Below are 12,957 nucleotides of genomic sequence, written 5' to 3' on the forward strand. Positions count from 1 at the left end.
GCATAATTTTCAAAATTTCAGTTTTCTACAAATACACAATTTAGTCAATCATCACTGCGTCACAACACAATGAGAACCGGGGCCACCCATTTAACATAAGCTTATTTGATACAATGCTGCTTTACATAACGTCGTTTGCCATAAAAACATCGACATAAACGTAAGGGATGATTTGGCAGAAAAACATTAGGCATAATGACCTTTTAGTATAATTCCGTGAAAAATGTTTTATGACTTTTCATAGACGATTCAGGGCGAGACGGGCGCAGACCGTGTCAGCGATCTGCATTTGGAAGTGTCGATCCCTGCGGAAGCAGTCCACCCTCCGCCGAAATCACATGTCTCTAGGTGTATTCCCTTTCCTAGGTCAGTAACAAATGTTTTCTCTTTGATACAGGGCGAGACGGCGGCAGGTCACGAGTGTTCGCCAGCGACCCGCCGTCGGATGCGCCGGTCACCTCTATTCTCTATTCTTTATCACCTCTATTTAGGTGCAAAAATAAACCTAGAAATTACTGGAGGGATTGTAGTAGAGGTTATTCCTTAGTTGAGTCCAAACGAGCGGTAGCGAGTAAGAACAACATTTGAGCAGGCCGCGCATAGTTGGTTTCGAGGTACGATGCTGGTCTGATAAGCCAGTCGTCGTATGTTCAAATCACTAGCCCCGTAACTGTTCTGTACTCTTATAACCGGTTTATGAAGTCTGTCGATAAAGGAGAGTCAAGTCTTAGAAAGAACGTTTAAGCCCAATGCTTTGCTTTGAGCAGGCCGCGAATGTTTTTATGACATCCGGTTACGTGTGTTTCGACCATTTGTGATTGTGTCATTTGTACCAGCCATTAGATCTACTACACCATTTATTATTTCGTCCAGTTGAGTTTAGGTCATTCGTATGTAATCAGATTGTCCCTATATGGAATGCATTTTTAAACTGAGTCGACTAGACCGCTTGCAAGCTAACGTTCATTATGCCTACCATACATTATGCCTTCCGCATGTCCCTATCGTTCCCTATCGTTCATTATGCCTAACATCTAATATGCCTAACTTATTTATGCCGTATAACGTCCATTATGCCAAACGTCCGTATGCCTAATGGGGTACACTCATATGTCTTCTATCCGGAAAACGGAAATCTGTTACCGGTCTGAATGCAGAAGCCCTTTTTCTTTATTTGGACTTCAGGCACCTCCCTTTTTTGTCAACCATTCTATGCTGATGTGGGATGTCAAACAACATGTAGGACATATTTGATGAGTTCCGGAGAAACGGCGGTGCAGGCTTGGCATACACTTTTCGCTTCGGTTTTGCTCTTTTGATTAATGCTCCTCAGCCAAACAAAATTTGAAAAGGTGATGTATGGGGCGTTCGTAGAATTTGTTATTATCTACAATATTGCTGAAGTAAGCATTACTGTGCATTTTGTATTTATGGCGCTATAAGGCTGCTACCCTCTTGGTAGCAAAAAGAGCGCTCTTTTTGCTACCAATGGCATTGCTGTCCTACAGCGGCGTAAATACTAAAGATAAAACTTCACTTTCTTCAACAATATTATAGATAATTACTAGCTCTACAAATGCCCCGTACACCACTTTTTCACATTCTGCTTGGCTGAGGAGCAGTAATCAAAAGAGCAAAATCAAAGCGAAAAGTGTATGCCAAGCCTGCGGCGGTGCATATAAAAACACATTATGTTTTTGGCGATTTATCTTATACCGTTTTTGTTTTTGCTTAGGTCCAAGCTAGATTCACTCTAGTTCCAATCGAACAGCTGTCAAAACGTTTGTTTTTTTCACTCAGGTTGAATCTACTTTCGCTCTGGGTTGTACGTTTCAGACGACGGGTTCGCACTGGGTATTTTCACAGTTTCAACCCCGCTGCAAGCAATACACTGACAACCCGAAAACGTTTGTTTATTTTCCCAAAAATGTTTGTTTATTCAGTGGTCCTGTTGGAACTAACCCAGGTTAAAAAACAAAAACGCTATTAGCTAGTCTGTTTTTGTAAATTATATTTCTTAAACCTAATTGACGCATAATTGACAAAGACAAGCGGTAAACATGACAGTGTCAAATACAGCCCGGTCCTCACAACGAAAAGCAATAAAAGCATAAAAAAATAAATCACGTTCGTACCGCTGCGGCTTTTATACATAGAACTCCCAGTATTCAACTGACACTAGACAAGCAATGCACGCGTACAAACCTTATCTACTACTCTACTATGAATGAGCAAACAATTAAAATTATTGAAAACGCAAACCTTATCTTATCGTGCAATCCACCCGCACCCACAGTCGAGAACCAACAATTAAATTTAATTTGTTTGGTTTTGTTATTTTTTACCGTTGTTGTCGGAAAGATGACGTTCGACGCAGGGATTGTGAGGTAACCCTTTTTCAGTTTGTTCAAACCATTTATCTGATCGGTTTCAATTGATGTAGCACGTGCGATATCTTTGTTTACCTTATTAGTAATAATCGAGTTCAGGATAAAAATAGCAATTGATTGTCGATTACATACGCGTGGTAACCATACTAGGAAAATCGCACTTTATTGTCTGCCACGATACGGACTGGTTCGCCACAGCAGACGCTTGCTGGGTCTTACAATAAATACAATAATAACTGATTTACCAGAAATTCCCAACATTCTTCACTCTAATCTACTTATGCGGTCACTCTCGCCAATTCGAGGTAAGCGATTCAGTTAAGAAGAAAACCTGTGCGCTCAGTAATTTGCCCGTGACTCGTTTATTGAATTCTACTCATTCCTAGTTTCCCTTTTACTTAAGTCTCGGTTTGAGTACGTACGGTACTCATTACAATCGTGCAAAAACTCCGAACAAAAGGAACAAGAAATTCTACAATTGAAAACTTATTACTAATGATTTTCCTTCTGTTTCCACTTCCAGAATCCAGATTCATGGGTCGTAGTGCATCATCTTCAATCACAGTCCGGTATTCTCGATCCGGATGATCAAGTGAGCGACGTTGCCGACGATCGGGAGGAAATACTCGCCAGTTACGAGGACTGCTCGGGTGGTCCGGAACCTGGGGTACCACAGGGTGGCGGCGATGGTGCCAGCGGCAGCTCGGTTGGCACGGGAAGTCCAGATATTTTTCGTCCAGAGCCCGGCAAATACGGGCCGGAAAGTTCAACACCTCATATTGAGGTTACCTCGAACGAGCAGCCACCCGGCGGACTGGGCTTGCAAGTGCGACGGGGCAGTGAACCATCGCTGCACCAGATCGGAGTTACCGATCAGCGGAGCCCGCTATACAATGTAAGTCCCAATGGACACCAAGACACGAAACGGTGGTCAGCGGCACCGGTTTGTCGAAACGATAATGATCCACCAGAGCGGCTGCTGGTACCGTCGAATGGGGTTCCTTACAGTCCCGAGTGGAACATTCTGCCAGAGGAAGAATCTCACGACAGTCTCCCGCAACAGTTTTCCCGCTCGGGCCGACTATCTATGCAGTTTCTCGGAGCAGAGGCCGCCAACGGCTACAGGTGGATCGATGCAGCTGAACGCGTTGCGGCTAACACCGTCGGCAGCGTGTACAGTGGAACTAGCGCAAATAGCAGTTTTAACTCCAAATCGCTCCCGCGGGAATCAAAGCGAAGGGAACCCCTTGGACAGGCAAATGCATCCGTTTACGAATCGATACGAGAAAAGGACGGGTAAGTGCCGGGTTAAATTAGTTTCAACAATTCCATGTTAGAATATAGTTTTATGTCTTTCAACAGTGAAATGCTATTGGTGGTGAACGAAAATGGCGGTCCATTGGGTCTGACGGCTATTCCGGATCCGGACAACGGTGGACTGCTGGTACAAAGTGTTGAGCCGGGAGGCCGGGCCGATAGGGGCCGGGTGCGTCGTGGTGATCGTATTCTCGAAATTAACAATATCAAACTGATAGGTCTCTCGGAGAGTTCCGTGCAGGAACATCTCAAGAAGAGCCTTTCATCGCCGGAGCTGCGGTTACGTGTGATTCGAGCGGTGAAACACCGCCGAGACAACCGAGTCTCGCAGATGATCGAAGCTGAAGAAAAACCGACCGGTGCCAAAGTAGCCACGGTATCCCCGACGAGAAAGATTCCTGGGGCTCCGTCGGGAATCAGCCTTCAGACTGCCAATACCCGGAGACCCGGAAAGCGGATCGAGATTACGCTGAAGAAGGGAATCAACGGATGGGGTTTTTCAGTCACCACTCGGGACAATCAAGCAGGTCGACAGTGTCCGATCTATATTAAGAGTATTCTACCAAAAGGTGCCGCCGTTGAGGACGGCAGACTGAAGCCTGGTGATAGACTGCTGGAAGTGGATGGTGTTCCCGTGACCGGAAAATCTCAAAGCGAGGTTGCGTCCATTCTCAGAGCGACTGATTATGGAGCCACGGTTGAGTTGGTTGTTTCCAGGCAGCAAGAGCTCGCTGAAACGGAGGAAAGGGAAGTCGTAAGTATACTTGATATTATGCCTAATTGTAGCTATCTTTTGACTTGTTCAACTTGTTCATATTTCAAGGGTTGCGGTGTCGAAAATGAGCAGAGAAACACCCCACCAAAACCGCCACCACCGGTGCTACCAAAATCTTCGCTGAAGCAGACTACGCGGGCCAAGTCCGAAGAGATTCTGGACACACGTGAGGCGCGCTCGACAGCTTCGAAGACCACCAATCTTAGCAATGGCAGTCCTCAGTCCGTGGCTTCAGCTAACGTTTCAAAGAAACCGTTGGCGTCGATACTAAAGTCTGCATCCACCAATCAGGTTTCCGAGCTGTTTCAGGAACAATCTCAGCAGCAGCAGCATCAAATTTCTACAACCGGTCATCCACCCGGGTTTCAGTGGAAAAATCGAGAGATTTTAACTCTCCATATTCCGGTATACGATACGGAAAAGGCAGGACTTGGTGTAAGTGTGAAAGGTAAAACAGGATCGGGCAACAGCAGCACTGGTAGCACCGGCAGCAATAAGCACGATGGCGATTTGGGCATTTTTGTAAAAAGCGTACTGCATGGTGGAGCGGCCAGTCGAGATGGTCGGCTGAAGATGAACGACCAGCTGTTGAGTGTGAACGGAGTTTCACTGCTTGGGCAAAGTAATGCGGAAGCGATGGATACATTGCGACGAGCAATACAAACAGGTAATTAAAATTTGAGCTGCTGTGCTTCATTCAATCACTTGCATTTCGTTTTACTAACTAACTGATATTTTGTCAGGTGGCAGTAACCATCCGGGCAAGATAATCCTTACCGTGGCTCGCCGCATCGGCCGACCGGTCAGTACTGGCGAGTTGCTGGTAGAAACGGTCGATAATTCCAACTCCAGTGATCAGTCTGGAGCAACTGTGATCTACCTCAGCCCGGACAAAAAACAGGACAAACCACAACAACAATCCTCCTCCAATGATAAACAGCAACAGCACAAACGTTACAGCAATCCTGTACTGGACCGGCTCACTGGAGGAGGTCAATCGGGAAGCGTTGGCGGTGGTAGCAGCCATAGCCTGAATCCTTTGAGTGCCAGCAGCACTGTCACTGATGGTAGTCCCAGCAACCAAAGACCAGCACCATTATCCAGCCACGGACTACGCAACGAAAGCTACTATATGGCAACCAACGATAATTGGAGCCCGGCGGCCAATCTCAACGGTAGTCACGCAGTGCTGATTGAGGAGGACCCAGAACCAACCTCACCGTGAGTCACGATATAAAATTGTCACCATTGTTACCAAATTGTTTTCGTTAAACAAAAAACCTAAGCCACTTAAAATAATATAACCTCACTATATAACTTTCAGAACTTTTCATCTAGCGCGTCCCTCGGACGAAACCAACTCCACGTCGACCCCGAACGGAGATGTTACGTATGCGAGCCAGTTGTCATTGGATACTAACCCACCGGCAGCGGATGCCTTCAGTAGAGACGCTATCGGAAGACGCTCGATGTCCGAGAAACACCATGCTGCCTTGGATGCTCGTGAAACAGGAACGTATCAGCGAAATAAGAAACTTCGCGAGGAACGAGAGCGTGATAAGAAGCTCAACAGTAATGGTATCGGATCTGGTTCAATGGAATCGCTGACCCAGCAGGTTGGTGGCAGGATGAGTAGTTTGAAGGCCAAAACTTCGGAACTACGAGCCGAGGCGTTAGATCGACTGGGAGAGCTGGGTCCATCGCTCGGTATGAAAAAGTCGTCCAGTTTGGAGTCGCTTCAAACGATGGTACAGGAGATTCAAATGGCCGATGAACCAAGAGGACCGACAGCGTTACGAACGCCACGTGGTCGCGGACGAGAGGAAATTCTCAGGGCTGCTGTGGAAAGACCACCAGAAACACGTAAGTAGTCAACTGTATAACGTCAGTGAACAGGAGTTACAATTTTTTTTTTCGACATATAGAGGCTAAAAAGCACTGGTTGCTGGAGGATGCTACACCCGACGTTGATTCGGGAGGCTTTGTTCCCCGAGGAAGTCCGTTCCAGTCATCATTGAATGACGGGAAGAATAAGGTGCGTCACAAGAAAAGCGGTCTGTTTCGAGGAATTGGACACATGTTCCGCTTTGGAAAGCACCGGAAGGATGGAATAGCGCCTGTCAGCGACAACATTCCAGCTGACTACACCGCGAGCTGGGGTGAAGGACCGTTGACCAATGGAACACTTCCCGGCAGTGCCCAACAGAAAGGTCAAACACTAACTGTGAAAAATACTAGCTCGAAGGTTTCCAATGCACCTGCTCAACTTAGTGGTCTTCCGAACGGGCTCGGATCCTCCACAGTCACTGGGACTAGTGTGGCTGGAAGCAGCACGAGTGCGCCTAAAAGTAACTCGATTGAACGAATGACTAGCAGCGGAGTTGTGGTTAGCCAACCACCTCTATACCAGCCGCCGCCGCCGCCTCCACATCAGAATGGTGGCAGCATGCCGACCTCGATTCATCACACCGATGTTTTCAACCATAGGTATTCCCACTACGTCAACTATGAGGAACTGCAGCAGCAGATCAGGTAATAAGCGTCTTCCGCAATCTGAGCAGGAAGATTGCTGGTTTTATTCTTCTTTTGCAATGGTGTGTGGTTACATGTGACGGGGATGTGATAATAACGGTTCGTGTCTAATCCTTTCTATTTCTGGATGTGCAGCTTTCATGTTAACAAGATTCTGTCGTCTCTAAACTTCTAACCTGAACGGGACAATTTGGAGTATAAATTGGTATTCATCTACTTCATTGGTTTGGCTTAGGTTTTGCACAGGGTTAGCTTTATAAATATTTATTGCTAGCATCAGCATTCAATCATTCATGACAAGTTTCGACCAGCTGGTAGTCGATAGTTTTACTGATGATTTTCGGTAACATAACTTTTTCGCCACGTTACTAAAGACGGCAAAGCTATATAAAGTTAAATGAAATAGTTTTGCACATTACCTAATAACTAAGGGTTGGTAGAAAATCACGGCTTAAAATAGAATATTACGGTCGACGTTTTGTAAAAATCATGAGCAGCATATTTTGGAAAAGAATACTTTCTTTGCTTACCTACTTTTTCGGCACCAGGACGATTTTTGATCTAGCTCTGAATCCAGCATATGTTTCTAGGTGGCTTACTCTTGAGTCGCTATCCTCCACTTTCCCCTAACATTGGCTGCTAGAGCATCCTGGTCATCATCCAATGAGTGCGAGGTCTGCCACAAAGTCAGCTCTATTAAGATTTATGCCGTATATAGTCTTTACTTATTGCCTATCCGGCAAACGGTTTGCATATCCCACGAACGTCCGGTTTGCCGCTCCGAATTGATTGCAGGCGCTATCTGCTTCTTTACCTTACGGTTACGGCTTACCTCGTTGTCTGCCTGTCACTAATGTATTCGTTGACCTTTTTTAATCTGTTCCCAACAATCATCAGCTAAATAACAACACCTCATGACCTACCATGCTCTCTATCAGCCGCTTCGCTGTAACAGAGTTTAAACTTCCGACTTGAAACTGTTGGGGATCTGGGGACAGTTTTGTTTCGTCCAAGGTTAGAGAACCACAACTTGTTCGTTTTCCCCAAAGTCAATCCTATCAGTGACTCCATTTCTTCTACCGTTTAATGGCACACCAAAATGTTGTTTCCAACGCCTGATCACATCCGGATAATCTGTAATAAGGTAGATTCCCTATTGTTGCGCATAACGAAAGTTGGAACGATCCGGATCTTGATATCGTTGATCGCTTTAGGGAAGTTCTTAGCATCGTGCTTGGAAAAGCGATGTGCATGTTCCGAGTGCTAATGATATTTCCTCTGTTCTGAGACGTTGCCCCATTAGCGTCGATGTATGATGCTGCTCTAACAAGTCAGTCGTCGAATGTTCGAATTTCGGCTAGGCGATGCTCGCAAGATAGAGTCAACTCAGTAGGATCATTTCCACTAGGCCCGGAATCGTCCTGTACTCTAATGGCCAATTGCGAAGTATCTCGATAAAGAATGGTTAAGTCTTAGAACGACGTTTTAAGCTCAAAGTTTTGCTGTGTTTTAGACGTCGCTGCTCGCTGGAACTCGCAGTTGTCTTGCCTGGTATACTGGTATCTCATGCTGTTTTTCGAAAGCTCGGCTCCACTTTATTCGGTGATGGACCAGCTATAGGTCGTCAATTACTTGAGCACCGAGTCTCAACACTTGGAAGTTAGCTTCAATCCAGTCTTCGGCACGTTGGGTTTTCTATTCCGAGGGTATGTGGGAGAAATTAGGAGAATAGATTTCACCATATTGTCTGTCGTGCAGCATCCTCACCGGAGCCTCCCGACTTTCACCAGGTGCCGGATGGGAATTTTTCCATGAGTGCCTGCAGCTTGTGGTTCTTACCGTTTGTACTCCGTCAAATAAAGTTCGCAACTTTTTTCGATTGAAGTGAAGATATGTGTTTCTTAATCATTGTTAGAGTCAGTCCGTAGAGAATTACCGGTCTGATAAGCGATTTTTACATTGTCATTTTCGTATGGTGGCTTATGCCTCTTGATTCAAACATCGTTGTGTCGTTGAATCACCTGACTATAGTGTTCTTGTTGGCGGTGGTTAGCGATTTTAAATATATGAATTCACCAAGCACTTCAAGCTCTTCGCCGTCAATAGTCACTAGTCCAAAACGGCAAATGTTGCCTTCTGCTAATGAGTAGAGTTTAGTTTTCGATCCACTCTTATCCCAATCCCGCGTGCCTTTGCTTTAAGTCTGGCGGAGGTTGCTTCGTCTCAAAGTTTCAACGTCAAAAATCGCCCCCGAAGCCAACGAAGTTGGTGCACCGTGTCCGTTATCGTTCATTCAGATTTCAGACGAAGATCTTGATGTACCGTGGTGAGCAGCTGTAGATTCCAGCTGAGCGTAGAACGCTCGGTCGTTAAGTCTATCTTTTTGCGGGGCAATGCACGTTGATGATGCTGTAATTAAAGAAACGGCCTTGTACCCTCAATACACACATCCCCTTCCACGCGTTCTATCACGCGTTGCTGCCCTCTATCCAACCTTTCAAACTCAGTCTATTGCTTTGGTAAAATTGGGTCATGGATCTTCTCGCTTTGTTACAGATCTCCTGCAGTGTCACGATACCGAACTTTCGAGGCTCTAGCTGCTTAAGCAACCAGCTAACGCCGCCCATGAAATTCGATCTACTAATCCAGGTACCATGCTTCCTGGGTTGCCTGGGTCAATGCTGAATGTTCCGAGTCGTATTTTTCTGATTGTTCGTAGTAATTTGGTTTAGGTAGGTTGGTGAAAACACCGCACCGTCGAGAACCGCTCTTGACATGGGATCAGACGCTCTAGGCTGACAGCAAAACCATTCCATCAAGAAGACTGGCAACTCTGCCAAAAGTCGAGAAACAGTGTTATCTGCTGTTATCTGCTGAGTTAAATTTAAGCAGACCATTCCTCATGTTCAAACTCAGCGTTCGCATGAGTGAGTGCCACCTTTCCAGTTAGCAAACCATCTTGGTTTCCACAGCGATTGGTTACCCGATCTTCGCTAAGTTTGATCGGCTGGTATCACGAGGTAGGGGTAGGAGTTGCTGGATAAGAAACTGCGAAGTATTGTGGGGTCTATGTTATGCCTTACGCGAAGCCGTTTACCAACCATCCATAATTACTGCCAGATCCTGTCCGGGTTGTACTCTAATCTTCTAGATGCACGAATTATTTGTTATCGATGTTTATCAATATCGGCGAATTTACTATCTCGTCCACTGGTATAATGCTTAAACTGCACTTTTGAAAAACATTTAAGAAAATCTCGATCAATCCTATTGCCATGGGACTGTATATTACTTCAATCTTTTAAAAATTGTACATCGGTTCTTGTTTACAATTGCATTGGTTTTCTCCATTAATTATTTAAGCTTACGTTTGCTAGATCTTTCCTCAATGCCACATATGTTATTGATTTGATACTTCACAATGTCAAATATCAGTTTGTTACATAAGTCACAAATGTAGCCAGCATACAGTTTTCTGTATAAAAATTGCCCTCCACCATTGAATGATTTTTACAGTAACAGACTAACGCTGGCCTCGCGCGCCTCATCCTACGGTGATCTCGCTAGTGGTGGTAGTTCCGCTAACCATATTTACGCCCTAATCAGCCGTAGTATCGCTAACGCTAATACTGCTAACAATGTCGCAGCTGCAATGCGAACACCTTACACTGCGGATACGATCAGCAGCAACAGCAGTTGCCGCAGCAGCCACCGGTCGCAGTCCACCTCGCCGGTTCTAATGCAGGAGGAGTTCATTTCGAACGTTCGACGACTCCAACCACAACCAACCACAGCGCAACAATCTATCAGCCCCAACAATGTTATCAACTTCTGCCATCAACGGCAGCTAAGCAGCGATTACTGTCGGTACGTGAGTCGTGCTCTAGTTGGGGAACGGTCACCTACTACGACGAATCTGACCAGTGTCTCCGGTGGCCATGACTCAGTAGATTTAGCATTGTCCGAATCAACGCTGGAGCAGATGCGCCAACAGGTGCGCCGCCAGCGGGAAAAGGTGGAGGAGGAAAGGTAACACAGAATTGGTTATTAACGCTTAGCTTAGCACTAATGATAGGTTACCAATGCATCCGTAGTTAGTAAAGCTTCAAAGCTTTTTATTACAGTAGTAGCATTGACTTTTGCACGTATGTTTATTGCCTACCTGTGGGCGATTGTTGCACGTTTGCGGACTAGTACTAGCCAGTAGTCAGCTCAAAAGCTTAATGATTTAGCTATTTAGCATATAAAAAAATCTTTTCCGGCGAATAACATGCTTAATCTCGAAATTCGAACCTTCTTTGCTTTTCGTCACATCCACAAACGAACGCAATTCCGAACCATTAGTCGACGTCATCATCATTATCATTCCCAAAGATCGGCGCGGAACACGCCGCCAGTAGAACTGGCCATCTATCATCATCAGCAGCAGCAGCAACAGCAGAAGCTGAAACAACCCCGTCCAGTATCCAACTACTACGATGGTGGCTACGAAACCATCCAACATAACGGGGGCGGATCTCAACGAAAATCCAACCATCCCTCGTCTCCTTCGAAACAGCCACAACAACAGCAACAACAACAGCAACAACAACAACAACAACAGCAACAGCACACCAACTGGAACGGTGCCATCTCGTCAAACGGACTAGCAAGTATGAGTTCCGGGTACCCAAATCATGGTTCTATCCGAAGTCGCGGTCCCTTCGTAACACAAGTGCAGATTCAGAATTCGATGCCCTATCAGTGATTAATACATTGCCTTAGATGAAACCAGTACTGTGATGTTGTAAGAGAAAGTGAAGGTAAAACTATATACCTATTGTGAAAAAGTAGAAGGTGGCTAACATGTAATCTAGAATTGACGTAGTAACGAGTCGATTCATCAACTTGTTTTGTTTCGCGCTCATTTAACTTTCTCGCGATTAAAAAAGTGATGTTTTAGATCATTTTTTTAGTTACCATTATTCTTAAAACTATTTTTTTCATCACTAATCATGCGTTAATGTTTTATAATCAGACTATTATTTTCTGTCACAATTAAGAATACATCTAAAGTGAATCTTTTCACATTTATAATGACGAATTAACGCTTTTTATTACTCTCATCATTTACTTAAATAGCTGTTACGAATCGAACGAATGTAGTTTCTCATGCCTAACTAAAGTGAATAGTGTAACTAAAGTTTTACAGCTTGTAAATTATTGTACGATGGATGATTAAAGCCAATTATACAGCGGTTTGTGTATATTTATCGAAAGTCTATTATGTTAATATTAATAAATGATACGCAGAACAATAATCTCCTCTAGTTGGTAATCCGTATATGTGTATATATAGCGATTATTTGGAAACAGATGGGTTTTAGGGCAAATCGAAGGAACGTCCTAGTTTAACCCCCATTCGATAGAAATAACTTACATGTGAGAGCATCGCTAGCGCTCCTTAAAGTACTTAATTTCATACTTAACACTGTTGCTGCGTAAATGAGTATAAAACTTATTTTTCAAAAATCCGATTCCTGAATGTATTATGACAGAACATGGCAAATATATTTGCTGCATTGTAAGGTACTTAAAAGTCGGTATATATATGTAAAGAAGTAAATTACAAAAAATATTTTATTTTTATACTAGAACGAAAAGAATCACTACGTCTTGATGGCATAGACTAGACCAGTGTTATGAAAAGAGGAAAATAACTAAGCCCAACATAGCTTTGGTCATGCCGACATGTGTTTACGGGACTGGACCAGGCCATCAGAAACCAAGATGTAACACCGTACCGATGATTGAATGGTTGAAGGCATGAAAGCATGCCAGTCGCGAACGGAGTGTTTTTGGGCTGTACTTTGTCGTATGTTGCCTCCAGGCTTGCGTAGAACGCTTCCTTCTCATCGTCGGGTCTACCTTCATGCGGGCAGTACACGTTGATGATGCTGTAAT

At 44.6% G+C, this 12,957-nt stretch overlaps 1 protein-coding gene across 12 annotated transcripts in view; it reads left to right on the plus strand.

The window, feature by feature from the left end:
- The window catches only part of LOC128732726 (partitioning defective 3 homolog), a 179,060-nt gene extending 166,451 nt beyond the window's left edge, over positions 1-12,609 (plus strand). For 11 of the 12 annotated variants that reach the window (XM_053826057.1, XM_053826046.1, XM_053826047.1 and 8 more), the window contains 7 exons: positions 2,914-3,686; positions 3,753-4,461; positions 4,531-5,149; positions 5,226-5,703; positions 5,807-6,345; positions 6,408-7,014; positions 11,359-12,609. In XM_053826057.1, the coding sequence (XP_053682032.1) occupies positions 2,914-3,686; positions 3,753-4,461; positions 4,531-5,149; positions 5,226-5,703; positions 5,807-6,345; positions 6,408-7,014; positions 11,359-11,761 (4,128 nt within the window). In that variant the 3' untranslated portion in view covers positions 11,762-12,609. Of the gene's footprint in view, positions 1-2,913; positions 3,687-3,752; positions 4,462-4,530; positions 5,150-5,225; positions 5,704-5,806; positions 6,346-6,407; positions 7,015-10,661; positions 11,044-11,358 lie in introns of all 12 variants that reach the window. The other variant, XR_008411835.1, reaches the window with a different exon arrangement.
- Positions 12,610-12,957: the final 348 nt, after the last annotated feature.

The sequence above is a fragment of the Sabethes cyaneus genome, chromosome 1, assembly GCF_943734655.1.
Source record: "Sabethes cyaneus chromosome 1, idSabCyanKW18_F2, whole genome shotgun sequence".
Lineage (NCBI taxonomy): Eukaryota > Metazoa > Arthropoda > Insecta > Diptera > Culicidae > Sabethes > Sabethes cyaneus.